Raw genomic sequence first — 16,177 nt, 5'->3', positions numbered from 1 at the left:
TCCCCACCCCCTTAGATTGCAGAGTATGGGGGGGGGGCTGTAATCATCATTAGGAGTGCAATCCCACTTAACCTTTCCCCTGTTATTAATCCTAATGAAAATTGCCCCCGTTCCGCCAGAAACATTTGCGACTGAAGAAAGGGTCCACGGCTGCAGCAAAGCATTGCAGTTGCTCCAGAAGCTGGGGAGGACAAACTCAGGCCCTCCTTGACCACTGGGCAGGCTGGTTGTTGCTGGGAGCAGGAAGGTTGCGGGTTCCTCATGCCTGTAAGCCACCCACTTCTGCAGTCTCCTTCCTTCCTCTCCCGGTCCAGCTGCTGCCTCTCACCTCGTCTCCCCTTCCACCGGGTGGGGGGGTGTCAGACCCGATTCCATATTGCACGCCTGGCTGCCCCCACAACAAAAGGGGCCTGGCCAGGGCTGCTTCTCCCAAGCCCCACCGACCCCCACGGGCCACTATTGTTGTCTTGCAACAGATGCGAGACTCTGGGGTGCCCCACGGCGCTCGTTAGGGGGAATCTGCTCACCCATCACTCTGCCGGAGTTTCCCAGGTGGGGCAGGGCCGCAGCCGACCAGGCTGTCACACCAAGCAAAGGGCTCCCACTTCCTTATGAACCTGGGGCTGGGAACCGAGTGCTCTTGGGCTCAGATCCTTCTGGCAGGGATCTGGCAGGGATCTGGTGGGCCACTGTGAGACCAGGATACTGGGCTGGAGGGGCCACAGGTGTTCTGGAGGCCTGGAGGAAGCTGCCCAGGTCCCCTGTCCCTTGTGGGGGGGGGGGTGCAGCTGCGGCCGGCTGTGGTCTTGCCCTGGGCCCCCTTGAAGAGAGCAGCTGGATCAGGCCAAAGTCCCACCTGGACCCGCTTTGCGCCCCCATGGGAAGCAGACCAGCAGGGTCCCAGCAGGGGATGGGGCCGGAAAGCTGTGAGGCTCCGCTTTGCAGGTGAGAAACAGGGCTGGGTCTGTAGCCAATGCTTGGGGGGGGGGCTGCCTGGGATCCAGAGTGGCAAGGGGGCTATAGATGTACACCCCACCTAGGAGGCGTAAAAGAGGCAGACACCGAGAAATAGGAGGCTCTCAGTGGCTCCTAACCCAGCCAGAGGGAGACACGCTTCTGAGAACCAGCTGCTGAAACTGCGGGGAGGTGTGTGTGTGTGTGTGTGTGGAGTTTTCCTGCTTAGTGGTTTCCCTTTGGGTCATCTGGAGTTGATGGGCCTTTATCTGAACCAGAAGTATTATTTTTTATCATTTATTGAATTTATATACTGCCCTATACCCAGGGGTCTCAGGGCGGTTCACAGCATAAAATTAAGATATAAAACCACAAAATACCTAATAAAACTAAAAACAACAACCCAATACCCCCCCCCAAAAAAAACACATTTTAAAAGGGCATAGGATGTAAATCGGATCAACCAAAGGCTTGGTTAAAAAGGAATGTTTTTGCCTGGCGCCTGAAGGTGTATAATGAAGGTGCCAGGCAAACTTCCCTGGGGAGAGCATTCCACAGACCGGGAGCCACTGTAGAAAAGGCCCCGTTCTCGTGTTGGCAGCCTTTGGACCTCTTGAGGAGGAGGCACACGAAGGAGGACCTCAGAAGATGATCTCAGGGTCTGGGTAGGGCTCTTCTTATGGACTTAATAATAAAAAAAGTTCTGTGACCAACATATCTACTTGCAGTTGCCTGCCTTCCCAGTAACACCACCGTGACAAAAACCATTTCCTCGATTTCCTGAAAGGCTGGTGGTTCTCCCTGGCCCCGTTAGATGACAGGACAATTCAATGGCACAGCAATTCAATGCCTCTCCCTCCGCCCTTTGCCACACCCTGTCCAGCAAGGTAGCCCTTCCCTTCACCGGGCACTGTGGGATACGTGCTGGGGAGGGGGGACGCAGAGGAGAGGAACACCCGCCCACCCCAGCGGCACTAATGGGATTTGATTGCTGACAGCCAGAGCGGGCTCCCGGGTTCGGCACGAAATGGGGGTGGGAGAGCCTTTGTACATCTGGCGCCAGAGTCCAGCCTGTCAAGACCTCGTCAAAAGAGGCGGCTTGGTGGCGTGTCCCTTCAACAGCTGGCCCTTCCCCAATTAACGGCACCTTAATTAGGTCACGGGCTTTGCTTTCAGGAGTTTGGGAAGGAGCCTGCACTCCTTCAAGGCTGGAACCTCAGGCACACCTTTTCTTTTTCCGGGAGGCTCTATAGTTCAGGGCAGGGGGGGCGTTGGCATGCAGGAGGTCCCTGGGTCCAAAAAGGGCTGGGAAAAACTAATAAATAATAATAATTTTATTTATTCATTCATTCATACTGCTTTCATCTGGCTGGGTTTCCCCAGCCACTCTGGGTGGCTCCCAACAATATATTACAAATACAACCAAACATTCAAAACTTCCCTAAACAGGGAATCTGCCTTCAGATGTCTTCTGAAAGTCTGATAGTTGTTTATTTCCTTGACATCTGATTGGAGGGCATTCCACAGGGCGGGCGCCACCACCTAGCAGGTCCTCTGTAACCTCACTTCTTGCAGGGAGGGAGGCCCTCGGAGATGGACCCCGGTGTCCGGGCTGAATGATGGGGGTGGAGACGCTCCTTCAGGTATCTTGTCTGAAACCTTGGAGAGGTTGTGGCCTGCCAGCGCAGAGCAGGAATGGCCAGGTGGGAGGGGAGGGGGATGAGAGAAGCAGCTCAGGGTCCCAGTGCAGCTGAGACAAGCCTCTCTGAGCCTCAGCAGTTGCAGTGGACGCAATCTTGCCCTCGCAGGCTGCATTTCAATCACACAAGAGTTGAATGGTTCTACACACAGACACAGAAACAAGCAAGAAAGATGGAGCACACTGCTCAGAACACCTTCCCATTGCGGAAAAGCAGAGGCGGGTGCAGAGGTCAGCCCTGAAGGGGCCACATTTCGACTGAGGTGCCCAACCATTGCTTCTTCCACTGCACCTGCACTCAGCCCATGGCAGCCAGAGGCCCTTCCAGAGACAGCTAAACCAGTCATTGCAGGAATCACACCTGTCTGTGTGCCCCCCCCCCATATCCCCAGCCGCATTGCAATATGCATTCAATGATTTGTAGAGAGACTTCCAGGGACGCAGGTGGCGCTGTGGGTTAAAGCCTCAGCGCCTAGGACTTGCCAATTGAAAGGTCGGCGGTTCGAATCCCCGCAGCGGGGTGCGCTCCCGCTGCTCGGTCCCAGCGCCTGCCAACCTAGCAGTTCGAAAGCACCTCCGGGTGCAAGTAGATAAATAGGGACCGCTTACCGGCGGGAAGGTAAACGGCGTTTCCGTGTGCGGCTCTGGCTCGCCAGAGCAGCGATGTCACGCTGGCCACGTGACCCGGAAGTGTCTCCGGACAGCGCTGGCCCCTGGCCTCTTAAGTGAGATGGGCGCACAACCCCAGAGTCTGTCAAGACTGGCCCGTACGGGCAGGGGTACCTTTACCTTTACCTTTAAGAGAGACTTCCATAATGTCGTTTTGCTTTCTATAATCCTAAGTGATCGTACAGAACCGGAAAGTGTGCCAAATGACTTGGCAAGCATCCACCTCTTAAAAAATAAAAAGCAGCCAGACACAAAGGGGGGGGGGGACACTGGATCACTCCAACTTTATCAGCAGAAAGTACAAAGCTCGCAATCTCTCAAGTTCACCCCGTAGAAAAGCGTCAGGAGTGTTGTGCGGGTGTTTCAGGGCGATGTCTTTTCTTGGCAGATCTTCCTGCTTTGCGGGGCTGGGACTGAAGTTCAGAGCAAGAAATGAGAGTCGTACCAACTTGAGAGTTTCTGGAATTTGTCAGGGCGTGTTTCCCATCACTGCTCCCACCCACCTCATCCCACCAACGGCACATTAAGGAAGTAGCAGCTTCCCATTAAGCTCACCATCAAGACTGGAGGTCGAACATTGGCTTTTATTTGCAAGCCTTGGCATTTTCCCAAGCTGTGTATTAAGAAGATGGAGAGGACACCAGGCCTTGCGCTGCTTTTTTAATGCGTTGCAAGATGTGAGCTCAGGACACAAATGTAGAGAAGGACAAGGGAAGCATTTAGGATGATATCGCGGTGGGGGGGGGATCAAATCTGGATTGCTAGGTGCTACCTCCCCATGGAGACCCAAACCAGAAGGCCAAGACCCCCAAAGATTCAGATGAAAGAGCCCACCTTTTTGTGGTTACAGGTTTTCACGCACAGATCTGCATCCTGGCCGTACTAGGAAGCAGGGAAGCAGTTAACCAGCTGGTTCCTGGCATCTGCTCTCCCAAAGCTCAGAAGCAGCAACCTCTAAAACCTTTTTTTGCACAGCCGGAGATCCAACTGGGGGGGGGGAGCAGCCTCATCAGGTCTCTCTCCACCCCAGGAATAGCCAACTGCAATTGCCAGGGAGAATATTCAGGGATGGAAGGATCTCTCTGCTCTGGAACTGATCACAGGTTGTGGGACCAAAGAAATAAGAATGTGGTTGGAGTGTCAGATGGGGATTAATCCAGGCAACCTCTGAAGTCACAGCACCCTCTGCTGGAGTTCAGAAAGGAAATAAGGATATCTTGGGGCGCTCAGTGAACAGGCAATCAAATCACATTGGTGGCATCGCTACACATTTCTGGAATTTGGTGGCGGCGAGGAGGGAGGGGAGCCAAAGGAATGATATTTTCGTAGGTGCGCAGAAAAAACCCCAAAGTCTTTCCCAAGCTTCCAGGGTATTCCAGAATGTGGGCATCTTTTCTTCTGCTTGGAAGTTTAAAACGTCCACTGCTCAGTCCTCTGTCCGTAGGGCTGTTCTCATGGCTTCTTTGGAGGCTGAAAATAAACCGAGAGAAAAGGGCGTCTCATGAGAGCAAGACAACAAGGGAGGGGAGAGACTGTTTCAGTCCTTAAGCTCAGATCTCCCCATTCCAAGAAGACCTTGCGGGTTCCTTGAAAACCTTCCTTGAAAGTTCACATGCAGGTTTGTAGGTAATTTTGTCCAATACATGCATTTTTGCCAACCGTTTCCCCTAATGCAGTCCTAGCCATTACCATATTGGCCTGAATAAAAGCCGCACTTTCCCCCAAATTCCGAGTGCGGCTTAAATTTGCAACCTTACAAAAATGGGCTTTTACGATATCGCTGTAGGATTTTCTTCTACATTTGTCATTCACTGGTGTGAGTGCCAGTGGAATTTTAGGGGAGTGGCTTATATTTGGGTACTGTATTTCTTTCTTTTTTCCCCCTTGAATTTTAATGGTGTGGCTGTCTCATACAGAGTCAGACCCTGGTCCATAAAGCCCAGTATCGTCTGACAGCAGCTCCCCAGGAATCCAGAAAGGGCTTCTCTCCTAGCCCTCTGGATGTGGCAGATGTTCTCCCTCGGAGCCACAGATATTCCCCATAAAATATCGATTGGAATCAGAGCAAGAGGTGTCACTGCCAAACAAGAGCAGGCAAAGAGCTAGGAGATTTTCTGCAGCGGAGAGACTTAAAAATAGCCTCTTTCTCCACCAGGAAATCCCAGCCTCCATCTCTTGCTGGCAGCCAAGAGCTCCGCCATCCTCTAATCCACTTTGTGCAAAGGTAGAGAGATGGGCTAAGCCACATCTAAACTTAGCTGGCAGCTGGGGAGCCCATTTCCCTATCAATAGGTAGTGGTGGAATCTGGATTTATCTTTAGAGACAGGAGCACGTGCTCAGGGGCATATTACGCTCATCAAGCCGATCTGGGAGTAGGAAAACTATTGCTGACATTTATTAATAAAAAGGAAAATTAATTATATTGGGGTCAGAAGATTGGGAAAAGATCGCCTAATCGAAAATAGATCTGTTGGGTCTCATTCTAGAGTCTTTTATGTAACTGAGAGATGGAAAATCACAAGTCATTTTTATTTCTCTTCTCTTCCTTGGGTATTTTTCTTTTCTCTTCTCTCTTTGCTTTAGTTTTTATTTAGATTGGTTTCTCTTATTTTGTTGCATTGTGGACAGAAAGCTTTAAGGAAATCTTAATAAAAGCCACTTGAGAGACATGGTTTCTTGAACGATGACAGCTGATGTTATCCTTTGGGGAGGGCGACCTACTTGCGAGTAAAGACAGTGGTGGAAAGCTGCCTGGCGCACAGGTGGAGGTCAGCTGTCAGCCAGAGATTGCAGAACTAAGAAGACAAAAGACAAAGGAAGGGGAAGAGAGCAGAGGGAATGAAAAGGTGCAGAAGAAAGAGCGAGAGATTGCGAAAGAAGAAGGAGGCCCGGCCTTCGACTGCTTGCGCACAAGAGCAGAGCAGAGTCGGGACGCACATGGCAAATTTCCAGGATGGTTGCTTTCAGGTGTGTTTTTTCCTTTAATTTTTTTGGGGGGGCCCAAGAGAGTGGGGCCCAAAGCTATAGCTTGTTTAGCTTATACATAAATCCGGCACTGGTCTGGACACAAACGACAAATTTCCAGGATCATTGCTTTTCAGAGTTTGCCTAGAACAGCTTTTACCCCCCTGGGAATATTTCGAACCCATAAAGGCACGGCTGCAGCTCAGCTGCCATCATTCATCTTGCCTGTTTAAAAGGCTTTTAGGGCCATCGTTTTTTAAAAAGGGCAAAACCCTCTCTAAGCAGCTTCTTGAATTAAAACACGATGCCACCACAGATATAAAATCCATAGCCATAATTGACACAATTACCTTCCCTGGAGACGGTGGACGCGACGTGAGCGGCTCGGCCGCCGAGGTCGCTGAGGACGCTGTCGACGGTCTGGTGGTGCTTCAGAAACCAGGGGCGGATGACGTTGCGGTAGAGGACCTGGGAGCCGTTCCACGAGACGGGAGCCATGCACCACAGCAGGAAGAGACACTGCAGGGCGGGGGAAAGGAGGGCAGCTCAGCATCAAAAAGAAGGGCGCTGCAACAAGGGGGCGCAGCGCATCACCACCAGCCACAGGCGTGCACTTCGAGGGGCCCAGCCACATATACACTTTCCCAGGATACTCCATTTCCATTCCCACTGCTTTACCTGGGAACGTGGGCATCTGAGATGATATTATTATTATTATTATTATTATTATTATTATTATTATTCCCCGACCATCTGGCCAGGCCTCCCTAGCCACTCTGGGCAGCTTCCAACAGGATATTGAAAACTCAATAAAATATCAAACATTAAAAACTTCCCTAACAAGGCTTTGTGTGTGTGTGTGTGAGAGAGAGAGAGAGAGACCCACCCTTAAACGGCTTAGGATCGCACCCGTGTTAGAAACCCAAATGGCACTTTAATTTTTTTTTTGTTATCTGCTACTGTAAAAAAACCAACAACCTTCAAAGCAATTTGCAAAAAGACAAATAAGGAAAATTTGGGAAAATTTACAGCTGTAAATTTTTCCCAGTTTATCTTTCTGCAAACTGCTTTGAGGGTTTTGGATTTTTTTTACAGTCAAGTAGCAGATAAATCTTATGATAAATAATTGCTCTTCAATTTTAGACATTTAAGTATAGACATATGTTTATACTGTATATGTGTTTATATCTCTATCCTGCTGTTCTTAAAAAACCTCAAAGTGATGTGCAATAACCATATATAACTTTCATTTATTTTATTTTTTTAAAAGAACAGCAGGATACAGATACTTTTAAAAAATGAACGACGTTACCTTGCCGGCATAATAAAAGGGAAACCAGTAAAGGAAGGTGTCTGAGAAGAACTCCGCCACGCTGAAGAGCCCGTAGACGACCCAGTAGGTCAGCCACGTCGTGTCGTCGTCCTTCGTGGAGCTCTCAATGGCTTTGATGCTGAGAAGAACGGCTGGCTGTGAGAACGTCCCTCATTTATGCAACACTTTGGGTCCCCCCCAGGAACCCCCCATCCCTTCTGGTCCCAACCATGTTCACCCGCAAGACGCCTCTGTCGCGAGCGATGCCAGAGCAGCCAGGGGGCCGGAGGGCTGGGCGACTGAGCCAAGGGGAGCCTTTCAGAGCTGGAAGGGTCCTCAGGAGATGGCTTCCTTATAATCTTCTAAACATGCCCAGTACTTCCAACTGCTCCTCTTCAGGTGAGGTTTCTAAGCCCTGCTCCTCCTCTCCTGAACACTCTCCTTTTTGGCAATGGCCTTCTGCAACGGTGGAGCCCAGATGCAGCGTAGAACAGAAGTAATCATCCTGGCGATCTGGACTCTCTGCTTCTATTAATTCATCTCCAGCAAGCGAGCCAAGCTGCATGTTGCCATCTCAGCCCTCCTCTGCACTGTACTTCTAAAGTACGGTCCCACTTCGACAGTCATGGCTTCCCCAAAATAATCCTGAGAACTGGACCTTGTTAAGGATGCTGAGAGTTGTTCGGAGACCCCCCACTGCTCCTACAACTGGGAAGAGGGATTGACGGTTAAAAAACTCTGAGAACTGTAGCTCCGTGAGAAAAATAGGGGTCTCCTAGCGACTCTCAGCCCCCTTCGGCTCCAAGGATTTTCAGGGCCGCCGCAACTGTTGGGGTGGTCTGGGACTGCTTTGGATGCCAGGTGCAGGGGGGCCTCACTCTGCACCTCGATATTGGTTGCTGCTTTGGGGCAGCAGCTCTGCAGAACAGCTCCAGCGCCAGCCAGCAAAAATACGCCCAGAGCGGGAGGGAGGGAGACGAGAAGACGAGCGTCTGGCTCTCAGGATGGTACTCACGAGACATAAGCAGGATAGACAAAACCGATGAGATTGCAAAGCAACGAGGCGCCATAGCCAAACATCAGGTAGAGTCCCAGAAACGCAATTGCACCTAAATGGAGCAAAGCCATACTCAGACCCTGGCAAGTTCATTTTACAAAAGGAATTTGTTCTACTCCAATATTTCCCAGAAAGGAATTAATTCCCCTTCATTCTTGCCTCTTTACATAAAGTATTTGTATTATGTTCAGTTCATGTTATGTTCAGTTATGTTCCTGAACTCTAGAAGCGTCCGGCACCCACAACAGTCTAATCTCCCCTTTATTCACAGTTATGAGGATAATAATCTTTATTAATAATTGGGGAAGAACCACAGCTTGGTGCCAGAGCATCTGCCTTGGGCGCAGGCGGTCCTGGGTTCCGTTCCCAGCACCTCCAGGCCAAGGTGGGAGCCGCTGCCTCTGTCCCTTTCGAAAAAGGGAAAGGGGGCAACTCAACACATGCAGAAGAAAACAAAGGAGTTTAATAAACATGCTATGTTTTGACCATTATCGTAATGTTCAGTGAAGGCCAGGAATTCTGCTGCTGTTTCTCTTTAAATCAGGCCCCTTTCCCTAACTAAGAGCACTGGGCTCTCTTCCTCAGCTGGAGGCTCAGGGCAGGTGAGGCTCGCCTGGTCGTCAGGACCAGATGCTGGCATAAAAGGGAAGCAGAGGGGCAGGGGCTGCTCAACTGCTCCTGTTGGACTTGGGCTACATGGATTGACCCTCAGACGGTGTTTCCCGACTGCTGCACTTTGGACTTGACATACAGGACTTGGTGCCAGGTAAGCTGGGGGTTCAGGACTGCTTTGCCCTGTGCCTGTTTTAAACTTTGCTGGGGGGCTTTCTCCTGCTGGAGAGAGTAGAATGGCCCATGTTTTGAATGCAGGCGTCCTGCTATTTCTTTTGATAACTAACCCACACATACATGGGTCACAGATCTTCATTCTCCCACAAAAATTGTACCTGTTTGGCCTCCTCCTGCCTCTGTACAAGAGGCTTCTATTTGGCAAGCCTGACTAATATTAATAATAAAGCAACCATAAAACCATTTTTAGAAAGTAAACAATGAAGCTAAATAGAAGAGCAAATAAAAGCCATTTCGTTTGTAGTGGCAAGGAGCTTAAAACATTTTAAACCACCACAAAAAACAAGGCTTCACCCTAAAGCCAGCGACTCTCCATGGCAGAAGAACAGCTGAAATGCTGAGAATTTATTTGTTCCTTTCACTTGCTTAGAATGTATGGGGGAAAGAGAATGCAATAAAATGGGGGGGGGGCACACTTAGCACATACACACTACACATTTACAGCACATCCCCCCTTCCTCTAAAGAATCATGGGAACTGTAGTTTATCCCTCAGAAAACTACAATTCTCAACATACTTTTTTTAAAAAGCCCAGAGTTCCCAGGATTCTCTTTCTGCTAGAGGAAAAGTGCTTTAAATGCATAGTGTGTGTTTGTGTGCAGCCATAATCCACCTGACAAGGCTGTTTCCAAACCTGGGCCAGAACAGGCCACTTTCCTCCCACACTCGCAATGGCTGCAGGCTTTTGTAAATTCTCCATTTACGAAATGGCCCTGCACAAACCGCTGCAGTTGCAACAGGACTCTGCTCCATGACAAACCTGATATTCCGGTTTAAGATTATCCCGTTCCCCCCTAGCTGTTCCTCAGTTTTGAGCGGCAAGAACCCTTTGGGTATCTTGGCAGAGCTTGGTCAGCTTCGAACGGGGGGGGGGGGGCGCTTGTGATTTTCCTTGCACTAACCTGGAGCTCAGGAAAAGTCCCTCTCCCTAAGAACAAGGGGGTGGCATTCCTGGGCAGAGCAGTGGCCTACCTGACCCCCAGATGGGGCCACGATCCCTGACAGAGCAAGTGCATCTTGGGGAGAGGATGCTGGGTCCAGCTCTGCGGCTAAAGGCACCTGTGTCCTCAGGGACTAAATAAAAGTTAATGCATTTTTGGAAAGTGTCAAACAGATTATCTATCCATGTGCGAATTTGGACAGATCTGGGACTTCTTGGGTCAGTTTTAACAAGCGGTGGTGGGTGTCTGTTTAGTGCAATGTGTCAGAAAAGGAACAGAGATGCAAACAATCACACACACTTGGCATGTATTAGACACGAAAAGGGCCATTTTTATGGGTTTCTCTAGGGAAGGGAAGATTGCAAGATGCTCTGATAAAGGGATGTGGCAATTTCAGTGTGACTTGCTGCCTCATCTGCATGATATATGTTTAAAGCAGTAGCGTTTCCCAAATGATTCTGGGAACTGTCGTCCCTTTAAGGGTGCTGAGAGTTGTCAGAGACCCTTATTCCCCCAGCAGAGCTAGAATTCCCAGAGTAGTTTAACAATCAACGCCTCTTCCCGGGAAAAGAAACAGATTCTTGGGAGGGGAATACAGACTCTGGGTAGCTCAGCGGCAGGGAAAGATCTCCCAAGATTTCTCCCACTGCATCACATGCTTAAGGAGATTAACTTCGGCACGTGGAAGGAGCGAAAAGTCGGCTCTTGCCAATTTCGGGAGGATGGAGGGACTGCAAAACACCCCACAATGTCCCCATACCTGGAAGCAACACCTGAACCTCTGTGCTGAAAACCTGTTGGAATTTGCAATTAAAGTTTCTTATCGCCTCCCGTTACTAAAGGTTAGAGCCAAGACTCCACCCATCAGCTTATTCCCATGCATGCAATACTAACCTTGTGGAATTAATTACTGAATTTGGGAGATACATACATACCCAAGGGGACCCCAGTTTAACCCTGCAGAAAAGGGGGTGGAACGTGCAAGGGGGCAAAGGAGTGCTTTGTTTGGGGGCAGAGAGCCACAGGAGCAGACCAGCCTTCTCCAGGGGCTTCAGCATTCCTTATTGCAATATATGTCATTGCTTTATTGCCAGCCCTTTGCCCTACAGTCCTAGTGTGGGGGCAGAGATCAGGGTGTTGTACTGGGACTGGGAGACGGGATTAAATCCCCACCCAGCCGCAAAGTTCACTGGCTGACCTTGGGCCAGCCACTACCTACTCAGAGTAGACCTACTGAGATGCAAAGACATGGCACGCTTAGGCCCACGATTCTCACACAGACACCCCAACACTGGCATGTTTAACAGGGGTTGCATGATTTTATTTAAAAATGCTCTATCCCAGTTCAATATCCAACTTGAACCTCAAGACAAATTGTGGTTGAGGAAGTTTTGGGTTACAGAGACTACATGCCTTCTGGGGGGTGGGCTATGATAATAGTGATTAATAATAATTAATAATAATAATTTATTATTTATACCCCACCCATCTGGCTGGGTTTCCTGACCACTCAGCTAGGAGACAAACAACGTTCAGAAAGCAATGAACTTTAACAACAATGTCGGGGATTTAAAAAAAGGGGGGGAGAATATTAAGTACCATATGTACTAAAAGACAACAAGTTAAACAATATTTGAAGGACAATTGTAAACAATTAACAACACTAGCAGGGTTGATTTAAACAGACTTGTAATGTTAATGAATTTTTAAAACTTATTCAAAATATGGGACAATTATAATATGTGAAATGTCAATTGGAAGAGGTACAAATGGGATGATACAGAAAGATTGACGAAAACCATGAAGGAGAGGGAGGGAAGTCGATTACCGTAGCTGCTATGAGCAAAGAGATAACAAAGAAGGATGTACTTAAATACTCTAAAATGGAAATTTTCTAATAATAAAAAGAGACCAAGTTCCAGAAGCCTGCCTTCTGATGGGGTCCCTCCCCGGCCCTTTTTTCCCAGGGGCAAAGGGGTGCTTCTGAGCATGGACAGAGTCCTCCCCCCTCCCCGGAGGGATGAAGGGGGCTTGGCGAGCCTTGAGCCTCTATTACGCACGGCGCTCTTCCCCCGGCTTGGCTGGGGAAGTCTCCCCTGGGGCGCCCCGGCTCACCTGCCGCCAGGTAGTCCCTCTGGACGCCCGTCTGCGCCTCCAGGCGGCCCAGCAGGTCGCCCACGAAGCCCGGCCGCTGCAGGAAGGCCTGGAAGCGGAGCTGCGCGGAGCCCATCGCCGAGACAGAGAGAGAGAGAGGCGCGCACCTTTGCGCCCCGGAGACGCGGCTGCCCGGCGGGGGGGGGGGAGGGAGGGGGGCGGGAGAGGGGCGGGGCGGGGCGGGGCGGGGCGCCGGGCCAATGGGGGGCGAGGGCGGGGCCGACAGGTGCGCGGAAAGGGCGCCAAGGCGCGCCAAGGGGGGCCGAGCCAGCGCGCCGCGGAGAAAGCGCAGAGAGGCGGCTCTCCCGAAGCAGGGCGCTTTCTTCTTCAGCAACTCTAGGGTTGTTGCTTTTTGTAGAATCATAATATATTTTATTTATTATTATTATTATATTATTAATTAATTAATTAATATAATCAACCATCTGTTGAGGTTCCTCTCTAACGTTCTGATTTTGTTTTGTTTTGTTGCGTGTTTATGTATCTTTAATCCTCCACCGTAACTAAACCATCTTCGGTTTCATTTTATTCCACTGGAGGGCACTGGATCTAAACGTCTAAAGACATTATTCTGGCTTAAAAAGTCGATAATTTCTTTTAAAAGAAAAAGTTTACGCATGGTGTTTTTGTTTTAAAAATGAATTTAGAAACAAATCTCTTTTTTGCCTGGTATTTTTGTTTTTGTCTTTTAAAAATGAATTGATTTTAATTGTGTTTCCCCCCCAAAAAAACTTTTTTTTGCGTTTTTCTTTTGCCTCCCCTGTCGAAAGCGGGGGGGGGGCGGGGGCCTGGGTTACTTGGACCCAACTTTGGACCCCTCCTGCTTTCAAGGCAAGGCTCCTGAGCAGCTGCAGAGTTCGCTTCTCTGCGCCCAAGTTCCCTCTCCGAGCGAGGATGGCCTGTAACGCAGCACCACCTGGTGGTGTGGAAAGGCAGCGCACCCGGATGCGAACTACTCAGTCAGGGATCAAGCACTCCAGCCTCAATTTTAAAGGGAAAAAAGAAAATATCTTTTGCCTCCGAGCGTGGGGAACAAGTCCTGCAAGAATGCGCAGAAATGGTTGGCATCCTTGCCGAGGGATGCGCCTGCTGGCCCTGTTTGCAGAAGCGCAGGGGGGGCTGGCTCAGCTGCCCCCCCCAAAGGTCACATTGCACCATCAACATTTTGGGGGGAGGCTGAGGGGGATGAGAAAGGCACAGAGGGGAAGGTCTCCTTCCCTGGTCCGCTTGCACCCCACAAATGGTGTTGCCAGCCTCCCAGGGCTGCTCCCAGACATATATTACGTAGCAGCGGGCAAACATGTCTGAATCAAGTGTCTGTCCCGCTCAACGTCTCGTTTCTCCACTCTTCAGCTCCGCTCGCCACATCCCGGCATCACTTTTGCTATCGTTTTATTATTATTTTAAGTGTCCACACACACAAAATGCAACAGTGCTTCAGCACAGATTTCTCCTAAATATACATGTTTTTGTATGGAGATTCAGGATAAATCCACTCTAAAAGGCTGGCAAATTTTCTGAATGGGCTTTATAATAATAATAATAATAATAATAATAATAATAATAATAATAATAATAAATTTGTACCCTGCCCATCTGGCTGTGTTTCCCCATTAATTTTTATATGCATTCCAGAGTACATTTTCGCAAGCAATTTTCCTCTATTTTTATATCATAGAATCAGAGTTGGAAGGGATCAATCAAGTCCAGCCCTCTGCAATACAATAGAAATGCACTGGTTCCTGAATGTCTCGGGAGCCAAACAAATTGGCTCCTGAACGATCAAAAACCGGAAGTGATTGTTCCGGTTTATGAACGTTTTTTGGAAGCTGAACACCCAGTGCGGCTTCCTGCAGCCAGTCAGAAGCCGTGCCTTGGTTTTCGAACCATTTTAGGAGTCAAACAGACTCCCGGAACGTATTAAGTTCAGGAACCAAGGTTCCACTGTATTATTATCATTGGTATGTTCTTTTCACCAATATATGCGTTTTCACACATGCTTTTCCAGCAGTAGACACATTTTTCAGGTTGGAGAACTGAAGAATTATCAGAAGCTTTTTTATTTCCATTCAAACAGGGATACTTTGAGTCTGCAAACTTAACAGGACAGGAGAGAGAAGGTGAAAAAGGGGAAATAATAACACAAACACACGCATTTAATTCTGTAACGGCTTAAATAAAAATGACTTTTAATGCAACTTTAAAAACAAATCAGCACCCAAGTGAAGGTTATTCGGAGAAAGAGTAGTGGGCCCTCCCTCTCCCTCTCCCCTCCACCCCAAATCAAATTATTTGTGAAAACTGTAAGATTATAAAATAAATTACATATTCTAGCTAGCAATGTAAAAGTGAGGCGGGGGCAGTGTGGAGCTTTTGTGGGATTCCTGAGATGGAAAAACAGAAGCAACTTCATAAAAACAGGTGAAGGCATCTGTAGAAGTCGGGCTCAGCGCTTCTGACTGATGGGGAGGGTTTGCAAAAGGGAGACATTCCCAGCACTGCATTTTGGATCCTCAGCTCTCAGCCAGAACAGGAAGGGTGTAGCTGCTGTTCGGCTTAATTTTTATTGTTGTTTTGTTAATAGTGCTTTACAGAAAATAGTTGTTTTACTGACGATTGGTAATTATTCTATGTGATTTACGCTGTCGTCGTGATGTTCTGTTCTTGTTTGCAAGTCACTTTGTGACTTGCGCGAGTGAAAAGCGGCCCAGAAATGGAAGGAACAGAATGAAATGGTGGGACTTTCAGGAGCGAGAGCTTTTTCCCTTACAAGAAATGCCCTCTGCGAAATTGCCAGCTGGAATATGCTATGAAACAGATCAAAACCCATTGCACATGTCTCGTTTTACTGCAAAAGTCCACAAGAAATAGTTAAACCTCATGCTTGAAAGCAAGATTAAATGACACCAACTTCTCCAGGGTTTCCTTTCTACTGAACAATCGTAGGCATATTCCACTAAAGGAGACGGGTTGATCGATTGACTGGCGATGTTGGGAGATGGGATTCCTGAATATCTGGCACTCTCAAGGTTGAAGGGGGCGATTTAGGGCACTGGAAAAAGGGAGACAGATGGCAGATTGGAAATTCTCCGGGAAGCCCAGAGCCCACAGGACTAAAATGGGCAGACACAGGAAAAAGCACACTGCGCAGGCCAGAGAGACTGAGGACTGCCCTGTTTGCAGGAGGACAGCCATGAACTGCTGGATTAGGCCCAGCACCCTGTCCTCACGCTGAGAGTGCAGCCGCCGCCTTCTGCTCTTGTTCTCCACTGTCCTAAGGCTAAGCTGGCTCTGTCTATGGAGGTTCCACAAGGAAACTAAGAGCATGCCGGATCAGGCCCACCCAGCCCAGCCTCCCCTCTCCAGGAGAGCCCAAAAGGAGGACCCAAGTGGCAACAGCACGCTCCCAAATTTGTGGCTCAGGGGAAGTCAGGAAGAAGCTCCATGGCGGATCCCTGGGTCCATTGAGCTCAGTTCTACACTGACTGGCAGGAATTCCCAGCTCCGCCTGGAGAAGCCAGGGCTTGAAACTGGCCCAGTCTTCTCTCACTGAGCTAATTTGGACCATGAGGGGGCT

At 49.1% G+C, this 16,177-nt stretch overlaps 1 protein-coding gene across 2 annotated transcripts; it reads right to left on the bottom strand.

The window, feature by feature from the left end:
* Positions 1-3,579: 3,579 nt before the first annotated feature.
* On the bottom strand, positions 3,580-12,711 carry REEP6 (receptor accessory protein 6). Of its 2 annotated transcripts, XM_079961145.1 has the most exons (6): positions 12,562-12,711; positions 8,615-8,708; positions 7,600-7,738; positions 6,638-6,806; positions 6,045-6,118; positions 3,580-4,792 (listed from the first exon to the last, which is right to left on the bottom strand). In XM_079961145.1, exons 1-5 carry the CDS (start codon positions 12,674-12,676, stop codon positions 6,093-6,095), a joined length of 543 nt encoding a protein of 180 aa, XP_079817271.1. In that variant the 5' UTR covers positions 12,677-12,711; the 3' UTR covers positions 3,580-4,792; positions 6,045-6,092. The 2 variants fall into 2 exon arrangements, with proteins under 2 accessions (XP_079817271.1, XP_079817270.1); XM_079961144.1 differs by lacking the exon at positions 6,045-6,118 and having other exon boundaries at positions 12,562-12,710.
* Positions 12,712-16,177: the final 3,466 nt, after the last annotated feature.

This window comes from Podarcis cretensis, assembly GCF_951804945.1.
Source record: "Podarcis cretensis genome assembly, chromosome: 18".
Classification (NCBI taxonomy): domain Eukaryota; kingdom Metazoa; phylum Chordata; class Lepidosauria; order Squamata; family Lacertidae; genus Podarcis; species Podarcis cretensis.
This window is presented reverse-complemented; position numbering and strand designations above follow the sequence as displayed.